Raw genomic sequence first — 24,848 nt, 5'->3', positions numbered from 1 at the left:
AAATTCATAGAAACAGAAAAGTAGATAGTAGTGAATATACTTAACACTACTGAACTGTACACTTAAAAATGGTTAAGATGGTAAATTTTATGTTATATTTTTTTCATAACATACATACACAGCAGGCCAAAGGAAAAAAAAAAAAAGTAAATCATATCACTTCATTCCCCTCCTTAAGATGCTTCAGCTGCTTCCTATCACCCACTGATAAACTCCAAACAAGGTCCATGAGGCTCTGAACCATCTGGTCCTTCCTGCCTGTACAGCCAGATCACATGCTACTCTCCTCCTTCAAGATGCTCAGTCAAAATGATACTCTCTCACTTCCTCAAACAATTCAAATTACTTCTTGCCTCAAGGTCTTTGTCCATTCTATCACCCCTGTGTGGAATGCTCATCCCTCATTCTTCACAGACTTGGCTCTTTATTATCCTTCAGATGTCACCTTAAATGTGACCTTCTCAGAAACCTTCCCTAACCAGGCTACCTAAACTAATAGGTGTCCCCACACCATCCACATTCTTTTCTATCTTATGTCTCTTCTGTTCCTTGGTAGCATTTCTCACAAATTAAAATACTATTCTTTTCCCCTATCTTCCCAAACAAAATGCAAGCTCCACAGGGACAAGGACCTCACCAATCCTGTTCATCATTATGTCCCGAATACTTATCATATGCTTGTTATATACTTAACATTCAAATATTTATTAATTTCACATTAAGAAAAAATCATTCTATAAGCCTGTTATTAAATATATATAAATACACATACAGATCTTTAAAAGACTAACTGATGTGACAACTATTATTTCTAGTTATTGAAGTAGACATGTTGACTTTATATTTTTCGATATGCTCTAACTTTCCTATAATAAATCTTTATACTCAGAAATTAAAGATTTTTAAGACTGATATTTCAACTTCTAAATGCTTCAGATCTTTTAATTATATAAAATAATAAAGGTACAAAACAAGATAGTGATACAACCAACTTTTTAAAAACACCACAGTACTCCTCAATCTCTGCCTATACTTAACTTTTGTATTTCTACAAAGTTTTAACTAATATCAGACCATTAATGGTTGTTTAGATCACAGAAGTGACTCAAACTATGCCTACTTACTTTTCTAAATGCATATAAAACATTTTAATAATACTCAATATATCACAGCACATTTCTACAACTTTCCTACAACTATATCTACAGATTTTAAAAAAAGTCAACGGTAATTGAACACTTACACTTGCCATACTCTAAGCACTTTACATAGATTAACTCATTTTTACTTTAAACCCACTTAGAGATAAGGAAATTTAGGTACTAATAGGTTAAATTACCAACCCTAAATTACAAAAGCACTGCCAGACTGGGCCTCAAGCCCAGGAAATCGTGCTCTAGTTGAGAGGCTATGCTCTTAACCACACTAGTTGGAACAGACTTACGGCCCAAATAAAAATTCAAGATATAAAATGCTATGTTTCTTAAAAATTATATTCCAGGGCTTCCCTGGTGGCACAGTGGTTGAGAGTCCACCTGCCGATGCAGGGTACACAGGTTCATGCCCTGGTCCAGGAAGATCCCACATGCTGCGAAGCACCTAGGCCCGTGAGCCATGGCCGCTGAGCCTGCGCGTCCGGAGACTGTGCTCCGCAACAGGAGAGGCCACAACAGTGAGAGGCCCGTGTACCGCAAAAAAAAAAAAAATTACATTCCATCCTTAAGGAATATTCATGAAAACAAAGCACAAGTAGGAGTTACTCACTTATTGAGAATACCAATTTTTATTAAAAAGTCCTTTGTCTTAAGCCCCAGAAATCATACATTTTAAATGTGTATTTTTTAAGAGTTCAGAATATTTAATAGCAAAATTTTAAAAAATGAAAAACTGGTTATTTACCAAAGATAAATGAAGAAAGAACTCATAAAGTTCCTTGGACAATAAAGATCTAGAATTTAACATTAATCAAAAAGTTTAATTCTGCTACTTCTCCAGCCTCATATCCTAATTCACTTCTAATCACACCCTGGGCTTTGTCGTAACACTCCTTGGCACTGGAGGATTTTTAAGGCATAAACTATTTGAAAGCAATCCTAAATCTCCATTATACGGAATAATTTATCATGGAGATGACAATTTCACAAGGCCTCTATAAGGATTAAATAAGATAAAACATACAAATGCCAGGCATACATTTGAATCCCACACACAAATGTTCGTAAACTACAAGCAGGCTGACCACTGACTCTGCCATCCTGGGTATTTGGTAATTCACAATCACCATCCAGCATTCTCAAATGCCAATGTGTATGATCAATGTCATTCCCCACTCAGCTTACTTCTCTGATACCATTATAATTTCCCCTATCTGACAAACTCTTATATAGTCTCAGTGAATACCCCTACTGTGAGGAAGGGGGGACATCTTCATTAATAACCCACCTCCTCACATCAAAGTTAGGGACTTCCAACTTTGTATTCAATTGTACTAAATACAGCACATGCCCTAATGTCCATATACCCTCATCACAATGTATCATCATCCTTTAAGTGGTTATATCTCCTCCTGGAAAACAAAGCACAGTCAATAGCTTATTAATCCTGGAATCCCAAACATCTGATTTGGTGACTGGCATATAAAAGTCACTGAAGATTTTTGTTTGTTTGCTTGTAGTTTTTGGTTTCTTTGTAAATGAAGAATAAAAGTAATACAAAGGGGTGAAGAAAAAAGAATGTTTGTTTACATTATACTTTTTTCCAAAGAAAAGGAGAAGGAGACTTATTTTCAATACTGTAAACGTATAACAAGCACTTGTAATAAAAATCCTAAAAGATATTTTTAGTAAATGCAGGAACACTCCTAGATAAGTTACCATAGTCATTTCCTTTTAAAAAACAAATACACAGAAATTTGTTGCATTTCTATAGACTAACAACAAACTATCAGAAAGAGAAATTAAGGAAGCATTCCCATTTACAATTGCATCAAAAAGAATAAAATACCTAGGAATAAATCTACCTAAGAAGGTAAAAGACTTGTACTCGAAAAACTGTAAGACACTGATGAAAGAAACTGAAGACAATAGGAACAGATGGAAAGGTATACTGTGTTCATGGACTGGAAGAATTAATATTGTTAAAATGACCATAATACCCAAGGCAATCTACAGATTCATTGCAATCTCTATCAAAACCAACGGCATTTTTCACAGAATTAAAACAAATAGTTTTAATATGTGTATGGAGGGACTTCCCTGGTGGTCCAGTGGTTGGAAATCTGCCCTCCAAGGCAGGGGACACAGGTTTGACGCCTGGTGAGGGAACTATGATCCCACGTGCCACGAGGCAACTAAGCCCATGCACCACAACTACTGAGCCCACGCGCTCTAGAGCCTGCACGCCACAACTAGAGAGCCCGTGCGCCACAACGAAGAGCCCATGCGCTACAACGAAAGATCCCATGTGCCATAACTAAGACCCAATGCAGCAAAATAAATTTTAAAAATATATATATCTTTTAAAATGTGTATGGAAACACACAAAGCCAAAACAATCTTGAGAAAGAACAGAGCTGGAGAAATCATGCTCCCTGACTTCAGACTATACTACAAAGCTACAGTAATTAAAACAGTATGGTACTGGCATAAGAACAGACACATAGATCAACAGAACAGAACAGAGAGCCTGGAAATAAATCCACGCACTTATGGTCAATTAATCTATGACAAAGGAGGCAAGAACATGCAATGGAGAAAAGGCAGTCTCTCCAATAAGTGGTGCTGGTTAAACTAGACAGCTACATGTAAAAGAATGAAATTAGAACATTCTCTAACACCACATACAAAAATATGTTCAAAATGGATTAAAGACCTAAGTGTAAGACCAGAAACCACAAAAATTCTAGAAGAAAACATAGGTAGGAAACTCTTTGACATAAATCGTAGCAATAATTTTTGGCTCTGTCTCCTAAAGCAAAGGAAATAAAACCAAAAATAATCAAATGGGACCAAATCAAACTTAAAAGCTTTTGCCCAGCAAAGGAAAGCACTGACAAAACAAAAAGATAACCTACTGAATGGGAGAAAATATTTGCAAATGGTATAACCAATAAGCGGTTAATACCCAACATATATTAACAGCTCATACAATTCAACATCAAAAAAGCAAACAGCCCAATTAAAAAATGGGCAGAAGACCTGAACAGGCATTTTTCCAGAGAAGACATGCAAATGGGCAACAGGCATATGATAAGATGCTCAACATCATGAACCATCAGAGAAATGCAAATTAAAACTATAATGAGCTGCAGGACCCAAGGCTCAGGATCACTCGGTGAAGCTGAGCTTAGAGAAACTGGAAAGAGCCCGAGGGGCGCCGTCCACACTGCCCAGGAGTGAGCGGGTTGCGGAACCCACTTCCAGAATTTTCGGCCTAGGTCTCCACCATTATCCTGCACATCTCCTGGCACCACGGCGCCCACAGTATCCTATGTCAACCAACGCGGTGCAGGAGCCGGCCCTGAGTCCATGGCTTTTCATTGGCTGAGTCCTTTCCAGGAAAGGAGTCTTCATCCTTTTGGATTCCGTTATTGTTTCAGGTTCCCATGGTAGCAGCAGCATTTATGGTCCCTGAACAGGGCCATGTGATCTTTGAGGATGTGGCTGTGTCCTTCTCCCAGGAGGAGTAGGGTCTCCTTAACGATGCTCAGAGACTCCTGTACTGTGACGTGATGCTGGAGAACCTGTCACTTATAGCCTCCCTGGGCTGCTGGCATGGAGTAGAAGCTCACGAGGCTGTTTCTGAACAATGTGTTTCTGTAGAACAAGTGACAGAAGACTGGAATCCAAAGCTGGAGCCATCTATCCTGAAGCCTCTGACTTCCAATACGAGTGTCCTGGCGGAGAAAGATGTTTTGTACTTGGCTGACAATATGTTCACGTGCAGAGAGGTTGAGAAGGCTTTCCTAAGCAGCTTGGGCTTTCCCCATCACCAGCCCTCCCACGATGGAGAGCATCCACGTAGAAGCAGGCAGAGCAGGGAGGTCTCTCACCCTGGGCAAGGGCATTACAAGTGCAGCGAATGTGGCAAAGCCTTCCATAAAAAGTTTAAATTCACAGAGCACCTGAGAGTTCACACTGGAAAAAAACCTTATGAGTGCAGTGACTGCAGGAAGTTCTTTAGACACATCTCCAGTCTTATTCATCATCAGAAAGTTCACACAGGAGAAAGGCCTTATGAGTGCTGTAACTGTGGGAAAGTCTTTGCCCACAAATATAAACTTTTGGAGTACCAGAGAATCCACACTGGAAAAAGACCATATGAGTGTAATGAATGTGGGAAGGCCTTCCTTCCCAAGGATTCACTTGTTCAGCACCAAAAAATCCACACTGGAGAAAATCCTCATAAGTGCGGTGAATGTGGAAAGTGCTTCCTGTACAAAAATAACCTTCTTGTATACCAGAGGATCCACAGTGGAGAAAGGCCTTATGGGTGTAGCAAATGTGGAAAGTTCTTTGTCTTCAAAAAAAGGCTTCTTTATCACCAGCGAATCCACACTGGAGAAAGGCCTTACATGTGCAGTGAATGTGGGAAAGCCCATGTCTACAAAGGAAGTCTTATTGTGCATAAGAGAATTCACATTTTAGAAAAGGCTTATGGGTGTAACAAATGTGGGAAATTCTTTACAAGCAGTTTTGCCCTCAATAGACATGAGAATGTTCACACTGCACGAAGGCGTTATGAGTGCAGCGAATGTGGGGAAGCTCTCAACAGCAAAGTTAAACTTGCTGAGCACCAGAGAATCCATACTGGAGAAAGACCCTATAAGCATAATGAATGTGAGAAAGCCTTCATGCTCAAGTATACACTTGTTCAGCACCAAAAAGTCCACACTGGAGTAAAGCCTTTTAAATGCAGCAAATGTGGGAAGCCCTTCACTTACAAAACAAGTCTTGCTGTCCACCAGAGAATCCACACTGGAGAAAGGCCTTATATGTGCAGTGAATGTGGGGAAGTCTTTGTCTACAGAAGTCGTTTTCTTGTCCATCAGAGAATCCACACTAGAGAAAAGCCTTAAGAACGTAGTTCTTTGTAGGCAGCTCCAAGCTCATAAAAAACAAAGTTCACACTGGGGCAATGCCTTCTGCACTTATGCTTTCCTTCACTTAATATCTAGCAGCACAATTCCTATGTAGTAGAGTAAGTGAATGTATACCTTATATGTGGCCAAACTTTTCTAAAATGGTAGTATCTTTTTATAGTCTCACGAGAAGCAGCAGAACATGAGTTCCTGTTTTTTACATTTTTGCCAGAATTTGGTATGTTCAGGCTTTCTAATTTGTGATGTCATAGGTGTATCTAGTGATTTTAACTAACATTTCCCTGTTGACACAATGTGAGTGGTTTTCCATGTGTTAATTTCCAACCATATTTCTTTTTTTTTTAATTTTTATTGGAGTATAGTCAATTTACAATGTTGTGTTTCAGGTGTACAGCAAAGTGAATCAGACAGCCATATTTCTTTTTTGAAATTTCTGTTCATATAATTTTGTCACCTTAATTACTGAGTTTTGATGTTTCTTCATGGATTACTGATTAAGGTCCTCTAATGGAAATATTTACCAATATTCTTCCAGACTTGTTCTGCTCATTTTAGTCGCTTTTCCAGAGAAAGACTTTATTTTTTGTGGTGGGTTTTTTTGGCCATGCTGTGGCATGCAGGATCTTACTTCCCCGACCAGGGATTGAACCCGTGCCCCCTGCAGTGGAAGCACAGAGTCCTAACCACTGGATCTCCAGGGAATTCCTCAATATGAAGCTGAGAATCCACTTTTCAATTTGTGCATCACAAAAACATCCCACTAGAATTCTGACTGGGATTGCACTTAATCTTCAATTTAGAAAGAAATACTGAGAGTCCCAATCTATAAACTCGACAGATCTCCTTTTATTTAGATCTTGCTTAATTTTTGTTAGCAGTCCTTTTTAGTTTTCTGTTTGTTGGTCTTAAACATCTCCAGGTAACTTAAACATCTCCAGGTATTTTCTACATCTTATGATATTGTGAAAGGGAATTTAAAAATTCTTCAATTTATGAACTGTTCATACCTATTACACTTAGAGAGATATAAAACTAAGGACAGAAAAAAAAACTATAATGAGATATCACCTAATTATAAATGAGTATCTATTAAGAATGACTATCATCCGCGGCTAACAGAGCAGACTACAGAGACGAGCATGAGACGCTAAGGCTGCTGCTGCCGACACCAAGAAGCCTGTGTGAGCAGAGGTCACTATCTACACTGCCCCTCCCGGGAGCCTGTGCAGCCTGCCAGGGTCCCGGGATCCAGGGACAACTTCCCCGGGAGAACGCAGGGCACGCCTCAGGCTGGAGCAACGCCACGCCGGCCTCTGCCGCTGCAGGCTCACCCCGCACTCCGTACCCCTCCCTCCCACCGGCCTGAGTGAGCCAGAGCCCCCGAATCAGCGGCTCCTTTAATCCCGTCCTGTCTGAGCGAAGAACAGACGCCCTCCGGCAACCTACACGCAGAGGCAGGGCCAAAGCTGAGCCCCGGGAGCTGTGTGAACAAAGAAGAGAAAGGGAAATCTCTCCCAGAAGCCTCAGGAGCATCTGATTAAATCTCCGCAATCAACGTGATGTACCTGCATCTGTGGAATTACCTGAATAGAGAAAGAATCATCCCAAATTGAGGAGGTGGACTTAGAGAGCAAGATTTATTATTTTTTCCCCTTTTCCTCTTTTTGTGAGTGTGTATGTGTATGCTTCTGTGTGAGATTTTGTCTGTATAGCTTTGCTTTCACCATCTGTCCTAGGGTTCTATCCGTCCATTTTTGGTTTTGTTTTTTTTAAAAAAATTTTTCTTAATAATTATTTTTTATTTTAATAACTTTATTTTATCTTACTTTATTTTCTTTTTTTTTATCCTCTTTCTTTCTATTTTTTCTCCCTTTCATTCTGAGACATGTGAATGAAAGGATCTTGGTGCTGCAGCCAGGAGTCAGTGCTGTGCCTCTGAGGTGGGAGAGAAAACTTCAGGACACTGGTCCACAAGAGACCTCCCAGCTCCATGTAATACCAAATGGCGAAAATCTCTCAGAGATCTCCATCTCAACACCAACACCCAGCTTCACTCAACGACCAACAAGCTACAGTGCTGGACACCCTATGCCAAACAACTAGCAAGACAGGAACACAACCCCACCCATTAGCAGAGAGGCTGCCCAAAATCATAATAAGTCCACAGACACCCCAAAACACACCACCAGACGTGGACCTGCCTACCAGAAAGATCCAGCCTCATCCACCAGAACACAGGCACTAGTCCCCTCCACCAGGAAGCCTACACAACCCACTGAACCAACTTTAGCCACTGGGGACAGAGACCAAAAACAACGGGAACTACGAACCTACAGCCTGCAAAAAGGAGACCCCAAACACAGTAAGATAAGTAAAATGAGAAGACAGAAAAACACACAGCAGATGAAGGAGCAAGATAAAAACCCACGAGACCTAACAAATGAAGAGGAAATAGGCAATCTACCTGAAAAAGAATTCATAATAATAAAGATGATCCAAAAATTTTGGAAATAGACAAAATGCGAGAAACATTTAACAAGGACCTAGAAGAACTAAAGATGAAACAAGCAATGATGAACACAATAAATTAAATTAAAAAAACTCTAGAAAGGATCAACAGCAGAATAATTGATGCAGAAGAATAGATAAGTGACCTGTAAGATAAAATAGTGGAAGTAACTACTGCAGAGCAGAATAAAGAAAAAAGAAAGAAAAGAACTGAGGACAGTCTCAGAGACCCCTGGGACAATATTAAACGCACCAACATTCGAATTATAGGGGTTCCAGAAGAAGAACAGAAAAAGAAAGGGACTGAGAAAATATTTGAAGGGATTATAGTTGAAAACTTCCCTAATATGGGAAAGGAAATAGTTCATCAAGTCCAGGAAGCACAGAGAGTCCCATACAGGATAAATCCAAGGACAAACACATCAAGACACATATTAATCAAACTGTCAAAAATTAAATACAAAGAAAACATATTAAAAGCAGCAAGGGAAAAACACCAAATAACATACAAAGAATACCCATAAGGTTAACAGCTGATCTTTCAGTAGAAACTCTGCAAGCCAGAAGGGACTGGCAGGACATATTTAAAGTGATGAAGGAGAGAAATCTACAACCAAGATTACTCTACCCAGCAAGGATCTCATTCAGATTTGATGGAGACATTAAAACCTTTACAGACAAGCAAAAGCTGAGAGAGTTCATCACCACCAAACCAGCTTTACAACAAATGCTAAAGGAACTTCTCTAGGAAAGAAACACAAGAGAAGGAAAAGACCAACAATAATGAACACAAAACAATTAAGAAAATGGGAATAGGAACATACATATCGATAATTACCTTAAATGTAAATGGACTAAATGCTCCGACCAAAAGACACAGATTGGCTGAACGTATACAAAAACAAGACCCATATATATGCTGTCTACAAGAGACCTACATCAGACCTAGAGACACATACAGACTGAAAGTAAGGGGATGGAAAAAGATATTCCATGCAAATGGAAACCAAAAGAAAGCTGGAGTAGCAATTCTCATATAAGACAAAATAGACTTTAAACTAAAGACTATTAGAAGAGACAAAGGAGGACACTACATGATGATCAAGGGATCCATCCAGGAAGAAGATATAACAATTATAAATATTTATGCACCCAACATAGGAGCACCTCAATACATAAAGCAAATACTAACAGCCATAAAAGGGAAATCGACAGTAACACATTCATAGTAGGGGACTTTAACACCCCACTTTCACCAATGGACAGATCATCCAAAATGAAAATAAATAAGGAAACACAAGCTTTAAATGATACATTAAACAAGATGGACTTAATTGATATTTATAGGACATTCCATCCAAAAACAACAGAATACACATTTTTCTCAAGTGCTCATGGAACATTCTCTGGGATATATCATATCTTGGGTTACAAATCAAGACCTGGTAAATTTAAGAAAATTGAAATTGTATCAAGTATCTTTTCCAACCACAACGCTATGAGACTAGATATCAATTACAGGAAAATATCTGTAAAAAATACAAACACATGGAGGCTAAACGATACACTACTTAATAACGAAGTAATCACTGAAGAAATCAAAGAGGAAGTCAAAACATACCTAGAAACAAATGACAATGGAGACACGATGACCCAAAACCTATAGGATGCAGCAAAAGCAGTTCTAAGAGGGAATTTTATAGCAATACAATCCTACCTTAAGAAACAGGAAACATCTCGAATAAACAACCTAACTTGCACCTAAACCAATTAGAGAAAGAAGAACAAAAAAAAAAACCCAAAGTTAGCAGAAGGAAAGAAATCATAAAGATCAGATCAAAAATAAATGAAAAAGAAATGAAGAAAAGGATAACAAAGATCAATAAAACTAAAAGCTGGTTCTTTGAGAAGATAAACAAAATTGATAAACCATTAGCCAGACTCATCAAGAAAAAAAGGGAGAAGACTCAAATCAACAGAATTAGAAATGAAAAACGAGAAGTAACAACTGACACTACAGAAATACAAAAGATCATGAGAGATTACTACAAGCAACTCTATGCCAATAAAATGGACAACCTGGAAGAAATGGACAAATTCTTAGAAATGCACAACCTGCCAAGACTGAATCAGGAAGAAACAGAAAATATGAAGAGACCAATCACAAGCACTGAAATTGAAACTGTGATTAAAAATATTCCAACAAACAAAAGCCCAGGACCAGATGGCTTCACAGGCGAATTCACAAGCAAACATTTAGAGAAGAGCTAACACCTATCCTTCTCAAACTCTTCCAAAATATAGCAGAGGGAGGAACACTCCCAAACTAATTCTACGAGGCCATCATCACCCTGACACCAAAACCAGACAAGGATGTCATAAAGAAAGAAAAATACAGGCCAATATCACTGATAAACATAGATGCAAAAATCCTCAACAAAATACTAGCAAGCAGAATCCAACAGCACATTAAAAGGATCATAAACCATGATCAAGTGGGGTTTATTCCAGGACTGCAAGGATTCTTCAATATACGCAAATCAATCAATGTGATAAACCATATTAACAAATTGAAGGAGAAAAACCATATGGTCATCTCAATAGATTCAGAGAAAGCTTTTGACAAAATTCAGCACCCATTTATGATAAAAACCCTCCAGAAAGTAGGCACAGAGGGAACTTTCCTCAACATAATAAAGGCCATATATGACAAACCCACAGCCAACATCGTCCTCAGTGGTGAAAAACTGAAAGCATTTCCACTAAGATCAGGAACAAGACAAGGCTGCCCACTCTCACCACTCTTATTCAACACAGTTTTGGAAGTTTTAGCCACAGCAATCAGAGAAGAAAAGGAAATAAAAGGAAACCAAATCGGAAAAGAAGAAGTAAAGCTGTCACTGTTTCCAGATGACATGATACTATACACAGAGAATCCTAAAGATGCTACCAGAAAACTACTAGAGCTAATCAAGGAATTTGGTAAAGTAGCAGGATACAAAATTAATGCACAGAAATGTCTAGCATTCCTATACGCTAATGATGAAAAATCTGAAAGTGAAATCAAGAAAACATTCCCATTTACCACTGCAACAAAAAGAATAAAATATCTAGGAATAAACCTACCTAAGGAGACAAAAGACCTGTATGCAGAATTTTATAAGACACTGATGAAAGAAATTAGAGATGATACAAATAGGGCTACCCTGGTGGCACAGTGGTTAAGAGTCCACCTGCCGATGCAGGGGACACAGGTTCGTGCCCCGGTCCGGGAATATCCCACATGCCGCGGAGCAGCTGGGCCAGTGAGCCATGGCCGCTCGGCCTGTGCGTCCGGAGCCTGTGCTCCGCAACGGGAGAGGCCACAACAGTGAGAGACCTGCGTACTGCAAAAAAAAAAAAAGTTGATACAAATAGATGGAGAGATATACCATGTTCTTGGATTGGAAGAATCAACATTGTGAATATGACTCTACTACCCAAAGCAATCTACAGATTCAATGCAATCCCTATCAAACTACCACTGGCATTTTTCACAGAACTAGAACAAAAAACTTCACAATTTGTATGGAAACACAAAGACCCCGAATAGCCAAAGCAATCTTGAGAACGAAAAACGGAGCTGGAGGAATCAGGCTCCTGGACTTCAGACTATACTACAAAGCTACAGTAATCAAGACAGTATGGTACTGGCACAAAAACAGAAATATAAATCAATGGAACAGGATAGAAAGCCCAGAGATAAACCCACGTACATATGGTCACCTTATGTTTGATACAGGAGGCAGTAATGTACAGTGGAGAAAGGACAGCCTCTTCAATAAGTGGTGCTGGGAAAACTGGACAGGTACATGTAAAAGTATGAAATTAGAACACTCCCTAACACCATACACAAAAATAAGCTCAAAATGGATTAAAGACCTAAATGTAAGGCCAGAAACTATCAAACTCTTAGAGGAAAACATAGGCAGAACACTCTATGACATAAATCACAGCAAGATCATTTTTGACCCACCTACAGAAATGGAAATAAAAACAAAAATAAACAAATGGGACCTAATGAAACTTCAAAGCTTTGGCACAGCAAAGGAAACCATAAAGAAGACCAAAAGACAACCCTCAGAATGGGAGAAAATATTTGCAAATGATGCAACTGACAAAGGATTAATCTCCAAAATTTACAAGCAGCTCATGCAGCTCAATAACAAAAAAACAAACCAATCCAAAAATGGGCAGAAGACCTAAATAGACATTTCTCCAAAGAAGATATACAGACTGCCAACAAACACAAGAAAGAATGCTCAACATCATTAATCATTAGAGAAATGCAAATCAAAACTACAATGAGATATCAGCTCACACCAGTCAGAATGGCCATCATTAAAAAATCTAGAAACGTGGGTCTTCCCTGGTGGCGCAGTGGTTGACAGTCCGCCTGCCGATGCAGGGGACATGGTTCGTGCCCCGGTCTGAGAAGATCCCACATGCCGCAGAGCGGCTAGGCCCGTGAGCAATGGCCACTGAGCCTGCACGTTCGGAGGCTGTGCTCCACAACGGGAGAGGCCACAACAGTGAGAAGCCCGCGTACCGCAAAAAAAAAAAAAAAAAAAAATCTAGAAACAATAAATGCTGGAGAGGGTGTAGAGAAAAGGGAACACTCTTGCACTGCTGGTGGGAATGTGAATTGGTACAGCCACTATGGAGAACAGTATGGAGGGTCCTTAAAAAACTACAAATAGGGCTTCCCTGGTGGCGCAGTGGTTGAGAGTCCGCCTGCCGATGCAGGGGACACGGGTTCGTGCCCCGGTCCGGGGGGATCCCACGTGCCGCAGAGCGGCTGGGCCTGTGAGCCATGGCCACTGAGCCTGCGCGTCCGGAGCCTGTGCTCCGCAGCGGGAGAGGCCACAACAGTGAGAGGCCGCGTACCGCCAAAAAAAAAAAAAAAAAAAAAAACTACAAATAGAACTACCATATGAACCAGCAATCCCACTACTGGGCATATACCTTGAGAAAACCATAATTCAAAAAGAGTGGTGTACCAAAATGTTCATTGCAGCTCTATTTACAATAGCAGGAGATGGGGACAACCTAAGTGTCCATCATTGGATGAATGGATAAAGAAGATGTGGCACATGTATGCAATGGAATATTACTCAGCCATAAAAAGAAACGAAATTGAGTTATTTGTAGTGAGGTGGATGGACCTAGAGTCTGTCATATAGAGTGAAGTAAGTCAGAAAGAGAAAAACAAGTATCGTATGCTAACACATATATCTGGAATCTAAGAAAAAAAAATGTCATGACGAACCTAGGGGTAAGACAGGAATAAAGACACAGACCTACTAGAGAATGGACTTGAGGATATGGGGAGGGGAAAGGGTAAGGTGGGACAAAGTGAGAGAGTGGCATGAACATATATACACTACCAAACATAAAATAATAGCTAGTGGGAAGCAGTCGCATAGCACAGGGAGATCAGCTCGGTGCTTTGTGAACACCTAGAGGGGTGGGATAGGGAGGGTGGGAGGGAGGGAGACGCAAGAGGGAAGAGATAGGGGAACATATGTATATGTATAACTGATTCACTGTGTTATAATGCAGAAACTAACACACCATTGTAAAGCAATTATACTCCAATAAAGATGTAAAAAAAAAAAAGAATGGCTATCATCAAAAAGAACACAAATAGGGGGCTTCCCTGGTGGCGCAGTGGTTGAGAGTCCGCCTGCCGATGCAGGGGACGCGGGTTCGTGCCCTGGCCTGGGAAGATTCCCACATGCCGCGGAGCGGCTGGGCCCATGAGCCCTGGCTGCTGAGCCTGCGCATCTGGAGCCTGTGCTCCGCAACAGGAGAGGCCACAACAGTGAGAGGCCCGCGTACCGCAAAAAAAAAAAAAAAAAAAAAAAAAAAAGAACACAAATAACAAATGTTGGTGAGGACATAGAGAAAAGGGAACACTCGCACACTGTTGGTAGGAATGCAAACTGATGCAGCCACTGTGGACAACAGTATGGAGATTTCTCAAAAAACTAAAAACAGAACTACCGTATGACCCAGAAATTCCACTCCTGGGTATATATCCAAAAAAAAGAACACTAGTTTGAAAAGGTACATGCGCCCCAATGTTCACAGCAGCATTATTTACAATTGCCAAGATATGGAAGGAATCTAAATGTCCATCAACAGATGAATGGATAAAGAAGATGTGGTGTGTATGTATGCGTGTGTACACATACACACACACAAACACACACAATGGAATACCACTCAGCCATAAAAAAAGAATGAAATTTTCCCATTTGTAACAACATGAATGGACTTGGAGGGTATTATGCTAAGTGAGATAAGTCAGAGAAAGACAAATACTGTATGATATCACTTATATGTGGAATTATAAAAAACAAAATTAGTGAATATAACAAAACAAGAAAGACTCACAGATATATAGCACTAGTGGTTACCAGTGGGGAGACAGAACGGGGAAGGGGCAAGATAGGGGTGGGGAATTAAGACGTACAAACTATTATGTACAAAATAAGCTACAAGGATACACAGGGAATACAGCCACTATTTTATAATAACTATAAATGGAGTATAACCTTTGAAAATTGTGAATCATTGTTGTACACCTGAAACATATATAATATTGTATATCATCTATACCTCAATTTTTTTAAATGATATTTATACATTTTTAAAATTATACAATCCACTCTATAGCAATTTTCAAGTTTATATTGTTCTTGCAACAATAAAAATGTTCAATTTTTATATTCCCAGTTCTTTGCATCATTCTGACACAAAACAGTCACTAAAAAATGTTCAAAACTATATGCGTACACACACATTCACTGAAGTCTGACTTTCTCACTTTTAGCCTCTGGGTTTTTTAGGATCCATTTCGACCGACCTAGAACCAAATACTGGATGCACATTGCAAGGTATATTTAAAAAAGCAAATTCAAGAAACACAAAGGATACCTGTACCACAGCTGGACAAAGATCTGGAGAAGCTTTTTTTTTAATTTGGTACACAGCAATACAGAAGAAAGAAATATCAAGGATTAACACAGTCTGAATGTTTGTGACAAAGTAGAAAGAACAGATGAAGATGACAGAGCAGGAAAAGAGGAAAAATTACATACTTGTCATTAATGGAAAAATTAAAAGATTTATTGCTGGAGACTAGGAGTAAAGAAGAAGGGGAACTAAGATTATCTAGTACTCAACATCACGTATTTTTGAAAGGAAAGAAAAACAATAGTGCAAAGAAAACATGAGTGCAATAACATGGACCCGTACACTGTGAATAGCAGGGAAAAATTTCAAGTAAGGATTTTAAAACCTTTTTCACTTATTGAGACTCACTTAAGAAACAATTACGAATCACTTTCATTACTCTGGGGGTTTATGATGAGGTTTCTTACTATTTTTTAATTACCTAAATAAGATACTCACTTCAAATGTTTTCAAAATTTAAAAACCAGTTTTTACTTAATTCACTAAAATCTTCTTTGACATTTTCAGTTCCATATAATGTCAAGTTTAGGAAAATCAAAGAGAGAGGTAGAGAAAGTGAAAATGACTAGAGGAAAAAGAGTAAGTTACAGATGCCAAGATGCAGGCACACAAAAAGATAAATTCATTTGCAAGAACACTGGGACAGATACAGGCACTTGAGTTCGAAATGAACTAGTCCAAGTAAACTGTGTTTGTCATACTCTGGTTTCCTGGTCCTGGGGTGGGGGGGCGTTACCACTATCTTAAGAAAACACTTAAAAGTCACTATTAAACATTCTAAAACTAATCTTAGCCTTAATCCTAAAGTTGTTTCACTTTAGACGAGATGGCTGATAAAGCCTAACAGAAAGGAAATTACTCGCAGGACTGCAGCCATGATGGTTGTGCAGTATCACCTCAAGGGCCAAATGAAATAAAGCCAAAAGTCAAATAAATCATTGGCTTGGGGTTCCCCACCCCCAATTTAGAACTTTCCTAGTAATGAAGTTCTCTGAGGAGGAAATGTTCAGGTAGACTAGAGGAACACAGACTGAGGACACAGGCTTAGGGGAGAACCAACCTCAAATCTGCAACAATGAAACCAGTCAAGGAGAATCGTTACTGAAGGTAGGATTAGAAAGTGTCAAGACGGATTGAATATCTAATACCTACTAATATAAAGATCTAGAATGATAAGGAAAGGAACAAATCATTTAGATTTGGCATTTGAAATCATCTACAGATCAAGTGTGAAATTCACACAATGAAATTCAAAAGTTAATTTTGAAACAAATAATATATCAATACTCTGAGACACTGTTATTCAAATGGCAGCTGGGGGGGAGTTCAACCCTGACGCATTGTAATGTTAGTTCAATCTGGAAACAGTTATCCTTTGTTAAGGAATAAACATGCATTTTTAAATATGGAATACTAAAAAGTTTCATATAAACAGTTTGTAAATCATCACATAAGTCCAATCATATAAAAACACAGTAATTTTTTAATTAAACAGGCACATTTGAAATAAAGACGCTCTACAACAAAGTGTTCCTTCTTGCCTATTTTCAAGGACTTGTACCAATTTAAGTCATTTTACAAACTCTAGGAGTTTAAAAGTTTAAAGGCAATTTTTATTTCTTAGACTTTATATAAATAGATTCCTTTCTAATCTAACCATAAATTCTACAAAATTTCCTCTAAACATTTTCATAGCCACTGTATCTTTTAAACTTTCAAGACCTCCACTTCTATATAGCTTACTAATTGGCCTCTTTATTTATCTCTCTTATATCCTCACTTCCATCCACCTAGACTTAGCTTTTCAAACACTGAGGTCATGTCACTCCCATGTTTAAAAACCACAGGGCTTCTCAACCCCTGACAGGATAATAGATTTAGAACTCTAAGTTCATGAAAAAAACATTCTGAAAGGTCAAAATACCTTTTTAAGCCTTTCATTTGACCTTAAAATTTAAAGTAAACTTACATTTTCCATAACTTGTGCATGTTTAGTGCTGTTAAATGTTTTAAATTACTATCTATTAAATATTTAATGTTTGCTTTCAAAATAATCTAGTAAAATGAATATACCAAGAAAATGTATCACAACTTTCCTGTGGCTTTCCATACTCCCCAACACATGGCTGAGTACCCCAGTTTTAGATGTGCTGACATTTTGATACACAGGGAATAAACTAAGGAATATTAAAGCTCTTGATAATTTGGCCAAACCTTTCTCCTTGCATTTCTGCCACTCTACATACAACCTATGCTTAACTCTAAAGAAAACTATTAACTTATTCCTTATTCTTGCATACGCTTCCTCCTTGAAAGCCTTTTCACTCATCTCCACAACAAGCCCTATCTATACATCAAGGTCCAGCTCAAAACCAACCCTCCTCCAAGTAATAGTCTCTAGTAGCCTTTCTTTCTCCAACATTTTTAGGTCTGTTATTGTTAATCACAGTCTATCTCATTATTATGTCTAGTTGTGTGTATAAGGAAGCATACAACATACCAGCTAAGAATCAAAGCTTTGGAATCAGAGAAACACAGGTCAACATCTGACTCTGCTACTTACTAAATGTAACCTTGGACAAGTTACTTAAGATCATCCTGCATCAGTTTCCTCATCTCTTACATGAAAAAAGCAACTATCTAACAGAATTAATCTCACAATCAAAATCAGTGATGTATATAAAGCACTTAGCACAATACTGACTGCCAGTAATAGTTTAATAAATATACCTATTATTCCCAATAGGCAGACCCATGTCTTAGTCTCTTTTGTATTTTTTCCCATTCGTACTACATGGTATTAGGCATAGGCATATGCTTAATAATTGCTTGGTTGATGAAATCTGATCAATTCAGAAGTAATCTCCTAGGTAGGTCTTAATAAGGTAAGGTCCAAATTCTGGTGAATATCAAAAATGGCTTGCTAATCATATTATTAGGTGTTAATTTTAACATTAGCTTAATGAGTTCAAACTTTAACTACCCTATACACAAATACAGATCTCCATGCATCATTCCGAAAATGTTCCACACTGCATTATTATCAATGAGTAGGGCAATATCCAAAATACTTGATACAGTTACTCAAAAGTCTAAATTAATCTAAAAACATTAGCATGTATCCAATCACAAAGCAAGCCTTTAGCAAATTAAAGAATTCCTGTGTGGATCCTATTGTTAAAATTAAACTAAATCCTGAACCCACTTTTCCAGCTGGCCCTCTGAGTTTTTCCTGTGTCAGGGGATTCCCAACAGAGACCACTCAGTTCTGCCATAGCATTCTCAAAAAGAGTACCAAGGGATGCAATGTTTCCAGACCAATAAGATTACTACCAATTCTTAAATGGTCAGAATAGACTAGATCAAAAGGGATACGAGTATGTTCTTTAATTCTGTAGTCAGCAACAGGAAAAAGAAAAAAACAACCTAGAGCAATGACCAAAGACTAGTAAAAAAAAGGTACTGGTATGGGACTTCCCAGTCGGTCCAGTGGTTAAGACTTTGCTTTCCAATACAGGGGGTACAGATTCGATCCCTGGTCAGGGAGCTAAAATCCCACATGCCTCGTGGCCAAAAAATCAAAACATAAAACAGAAGCAAGGGCTTCCCTGGTGGTGCAGTGGTTGGGAGTCCGCCTGCCGATGCAGGGGACATGGGTTCGTGCCCTGGTCTGGGAGGATCCCACATGCCGCGGAGCAGCTGGGCCCGTGAGCCATGGCCGCTGAGCCTGCGCGTCCGGAGCCTGTGCTCCGCGGCAGGAGAGGCCACAACAGTGAGAGGCCCGCGTACCGCAAAAAAAAAAAAAAAAAACAGAAGCAATGTTGTAACAAATCAATAAAGACTTTCAAAATGGTCCACATCAAAAAAAAAAATTTTTTTTTTTAAAAATGAAAGGGACTGGTAAATGATAACTGTGGGAAAGGAAAAAAAAAGGATACAGCAGAAGACCTAGCCATCAAAAGGCAGCTTCAGGAAATCCTAAGCTAAATTCAAAAAGAGTAACTTCACAAAAGGAGGAAAAACATTTTCTAACACTATGTGAAGTACACTATGAATTTAACTATTGTCACAATGAAAACATTAACACGTGCAAATTCACAAAATATTACTCAAAGTAACATGTATATGTATATATATATAACATATATATGACAAAATATACATATTTTGTCAGAATAAATAATTGTGTTCTATAAACATGCGATATATTTATGTATGTGTGTATGTCTATTGTATACATGTGTGCCCTTTCATAAGCTATTTCTCAGGGACCATATCTGGATGAGATCAATCACTGCCTACTGGGATCAATTCATTGACTCTGAATCTGTTAGGCAAAAAAGAAAAAAAAAAGTGATGTTTTGAATTATTCAAACACTGCTTTAGATTATAATCAACAAGCACTCAATCACCAATCCCTAACTTGCTTTAAATTTCAATCACTTTGAAAGTAAGAACCCTAAATATAAATGTATTGTTATTATTAAATTATTATTAAAATTTTATATATCAATATATACACACACATATATATATACAACTTAAGCCCTTACTACACAGCACTGTAAATAGTTAATGGTTTCACTTTATCAAAACATTTGCACACACTGACTCCTGAAAAGGTAATATAAAAAAAGAAAAGGAAATATAAACCAATATTCTTATGACAACGGGCCTGTTTATTTTGATGTGACATAGTCTCTCTCTTTAAAAGAACACCTGCTTGCTCAAAACTAAGCATGCAGTAGATGATTTAAAGGCAATTTATTCTTAAAATACACTAAACCTCTAAAGTAAAACCCTTGAGAGGCAAACTTCAGTGGAAAAGACTGTTTTCTAGATTTTATTAGTAAGAGGCAAACTCTTATGAAGTTCCTCAAGGTAAGTATTTAAAATACTAACCTGAAGAGAAAAAGAGAAGATAAAGTGACTTTGGTTGTCATTTTCAGAGCTATTAAGAATTCACAGTTAAATGACATCTTTAATATAGAGCCAGAGATAGCAATTCTCTCAAAATTCTTACAAGAATTTTCAACATTTACATGAAGCTCAGTTTCATTACTAAAACTCTCTATTCCATTTCTATCCATTAACACTGCCTAGATTATGATAACACAGTACTTTTTAAGTTCAGTCTATGCTTCTACTTCCTGAAGTGTACAACAGCAATAATTAATTATGTTCTGGGTTTAGCACAACATTTACAAATGGAAACCACAAAAGAAAGCACTATTCATACAATCAGAATAGGAAGGAGCCCCATACTGACCATATAATTCAAAGAAATTTTCAGTATGCTCTAACATTGTGAACTGTATTTACATAAACTTATTAAAATGACCCAATTTAATTTGTATACTGTGTAATTTGATTATCTTAAATTTCAAGTGATTTACATGATTCAAAAAATCAATATTCAGGCTTCCCTGGTGGCGCAGTGGTTAAGAATCCGCCTGCCAATGCAAGGGACACGGGTTCGAGCCCTGGTCCAGGAAGATCCCACATGCCACGGAGCAACTAAGCCCGTGCGCCACAACTACTGAGCCTGTGCTCTAGAGCCCGCGAGCCACAACTACTGAAGCCCGTGCACCTAGAGCCCGTGCTCCACAACAAGTGAAGCCACCACAATGAGAAGCCCACACACCGCAACTCACCGCAACTAGAGAAAGGCCCGTGAGCACAAAGAAGACCCAACGCAGCCAAAAATAAAAATAAATAAATTTATTTTTAAAAATCAATATTCTAACAAAAGGAAAGAATATTAAGAATATTAAAAATAAATTCCAGGGTCAATATTATTTTAGTAAACTTATTTTAAAGCACTACAGCACAAACTAATTTTGTGTGATATATCAGACTTTTCATCCAATAAGAATCACCTTTCCTTTTTCACAATACCATAAATAACTCAGAGGAATTTAAATCTTCAAAAGGAAGGATTATAAACAGCTTATTAAAATAAAATTCGATCTTAAGTAATTTTCTTGACCTAATCTACACGATATACAACATACTGTTAGTGGTTAATACTACATTTTCCGAATCATGTGCCCTTTTAGCAACTACATATTGATAAAACACTAGCCAATTATTTATTAACCAAACTTTTCTGCTCAAGAAACCAAGAGCCACACTCCTATAGCTTCTAGAAACCCAAGTAATTCTGCTTCCCTTCGTGCATGAGGCATTAAACCTTCACATTATAGTTTTATCTTGCTACTTTCCCAATAATCACTATAAGACTACTGAAGCATAAAACTATCCAATCTAACCTCTCACTCAAACTCTATTACACTCCTAATACTGATCATTCTGTAATCGTTTCATCAAAATTACCCAGCTATAAGTCTGATGTTTCAATTTCCACTTAAAGGGCTTAATATACTTCAGGGTAAAGCAAGCTAAATATTCCTATCATTATGTTCCATACACTACAACTTCCAAAGAGCTTGGAAAGTTTACCAACACCCTCCTCTCTAGAATAGTAAACATCCTGTCATTGAACCCAGTGAATAGCTGCTTTGCTCTAAAGAATAGACCTCCTGAGCTCCACTCACAGCAGCTGTTAGTAACTTTCAAACGCCTGTTGGACTATCACTTTGGTTAAATGAATGATGGGTCATCTTGTTCCACTTTACTTTTTCCTTTTTAGTCTTGCAATTATGCAGAAAACCTACAAAGTACTTTTAAAAATAAAGTACAAAAAAAAAAGCTTACTTTAAACTCCACTACTTTTCCAAAAGAAATCATTTCAAGATCCTTACATCATTACTTAAACCACAACCTATCAGTAGTACATGACAATGGAAAGCTTTAGAAGGATTCAATTTTCTACCTCACCTTACCACATATGTTCGCCAGTTTTCAATAATTTCAAGAACGTTCCATATTTTTAAAAAGTGCTGTTGCAGTCTATGAGAACTGTGCTGCTCAAACACGAGCACCGAATATCCTGCACTTGGTAAATTTTCGGTATATTCCTGGTAACCTGCTCAGCTTTCTGCACCTTTGCACCCAGTGATGCTCCCACCAGCAAATTCTATCTATCCATCCTTTATAACGGTCTTCTCCCCACTCCTCAAAAAGTCCATATTAGACTTAGAGGTTTCCGCAAACTAATAAGGAACCACTAAATACCACTAGGTATTATGACTCTCAAAGAATCCTCTCCAGCAGCCTCCCCTGGGACATTGTGAGACTCGGGGCCAGCTGCCTTTGCAACACCAGCACCAAAGGCGGACTCAATATCGCATTGCTGCTGCTGACTTCTTCTAGCAGCTTCAAAAAAAAAAAAACATCAGTCCAGTACCCTGCAGACCCTGCTGGCTCTTCTGCAGCACGGAAGAGAAACCACCGCATTGCTCAGCGTGGAACACCGGAGAGCAGACTTAAGGGCGGGGAAGCGACTGCCGTCGAGAGGCTTTGACGAGGGCGGGGTATCAAGGGGGAGAGGGAAGGCGTCCGGAGTGCAGCGCCCAAGCAGCTGCAGGGGCGCTGGCGTCTGGGCACCCGGCTGGGCATCGCGCACTGACGAGGGCCGTCGAATAGCAGGCGCCGGGCAGGGGGCGCGGGCCCCTCCCAGGGATGGGGGTCCCGCAGTGCCCGGCCGAGCCCCGCCCGCCGCCCTCCCGGCCCTCACCTGTCATGAGCGCCGGGCTGTCGCCCCCCGCCGCGGCGGGAGAAGAGGCGGCAGAGCCCGCCGTCCGCCGTCCGCGGAGGTGCCTGGGCACCAGCTCGCATCCGTCCGCCGCGCCTGCCACCAGCAGCCCGAGGACCAGCAGCGCAGCCCAGCGCCGCCGCCGCAGCCAGCCCGAGGCCGGGCCGGGCGTCGTGGCGGGATGAGGACGCGGAGGAGGAGCGGGGGGAAAGCGCGGCGGCGCCCCGGCCGCCAGCCACTCGCCCGCTTCGCGAGGCGCCGCCGCCTCCTGCGACTCCTCGGGCCGCCCCCGCCGCCTCAGACGCGAGCTCCTGTCGGGCTCCAGCCTGGTCTCGTCGGCACCGGCGGCCTCTGGAGCTCGGGTCCCGGCTGCGTTCATTGGTTTCGGTTATTTTTAAAAAAGGTGAGGAGCAAAAAGGTACGTCGTCTTCAGGCCGCGCGCGACACTCGCGCTGCTGCGGCAGCAAGACTGGGATCCGCTGCTCTGGCGCCTCCAAACACCAGTCCCAGCGTCCGCGCCGCCGCCGCCGCGGCGCATCCCCCCGCCCCCTCCGGCCCGCGCCCGTCGTAGTACCACGCTCGGCCTGGACGCCTCCTCCCCTCACACATTCGCTCGCATACCAATCCCCCGCCTCCTTCAGCCCCTCCACTGCGCAGGCGCGACGGGGCTGCATTGGGCCTGCGCGGCACCCAAGCCCCGCCCCCGGGGGCGTTCCGGGTAGGACGAGAGCCTTGGGGTGGTTTCCAAGGCTTTCGCTGAGCGGCGAAGATAGGGGGTGGGGAGGAAGGCGGACATGACCCATTCCCCCATTCACGTCCCCCTCCCCCATTCACGCCCCCACCGCGATTGAGGCGGCGGGGGTGGGGGCGGGGGAGCGGGAAGCGGAACCAAGGGGACGGGGAGAAGAGTACGGACATCCGAAATCGTTTGGGCGACTTTTAACCGTGCAGATGGCAGCAAAAATAATTGCATGGGTCAGAAAACCTTGTAATCGGAAACAGCGGCGTCTCCAGAATTTCGGTATAGGTGGGGCTTACAAGAGGCTAGCAGTATGGAAGTGGAGGTCATAGCGTTTTACTTACCAAAGACTTAAAGCTCTTGCTAAGTGCTAGTGTGCCAGGCAATGTCCTAAGTGCTTTACAGATTTACACATTGTAACTCTAAAAGTTAGGTGGTGATATCGTTTTCATCCCCATTTTACAAAAGAGGAGACTAAGGCTGAGAAACGTTGTTATTTGCCCCCAGTTTCCACAGCTAAAAAATGGGAGACCGTGCCAGATTTAGCGCCACTGAATGTAAATATTGAAAAGGATTTGGTCTAGCCTTTACTCTCCTATGTTCAGACATTACCTGAACTCATCACCTCCCTAACCGCACCCCACCCTAAGGAGTCTTTGCCGTCAGCTGAATAGGTTGACAGAAAAACGGTGTTTCAGATTTCATTTGGCTTTACGTACCTCAAAAGAAGCACGCCACACACACACACACACACACACACACACACACACACACATTCTGTCTCCGGAGGCACAAAGTTGTTTTGCAGTTAGAGTTCTTAAGCA

At 40.1% G+C, this 24,848-nt stretch overlaps 1 protein-coding gene across 1 annotated transcript in view; it reads right to left on the bottom strand.

The window, feature by feature from the left end:
• Positions 1-23,771, bottom strand: part of STIM2 (stromal interaction molecule 2) — a 169,047-nt gene extending 145,276 nt beyond the window's left edge. Inside the window, exon 1 of the mRNA XM_082838740.1 lies at positions 23,268-23,771. Coding sequence (XP_082694866.1) covers positions 23,268-23,664 — 397 coding nt within the window. The 5' untranslated portion in view covers positions 23,665-23,771. The remainder of the gene's footprint in view (positions 1-23,267) is intronic.
• Between the last annotated feature and the right edge of the window lie 1,077 nt (positions 23,772-24,848).

This window comes from Leucopleurus acutus (assembly GCF_964270905.1).
Source record: "Leucopleurus acutus genome assembly, chromosome: 4".
Lineage (NCBI taxonomy): Eukaryota > Metazoa > Chordata > Mammalia > Artiodactyla > Delphinidae > Leucopleurus > Leucopleurus acutus.
The sequence above is the reverse complement of the archived record's forward strand: the minus strand, read 5'-3'. Positions and strand labels throughout refer to the sequence as shown.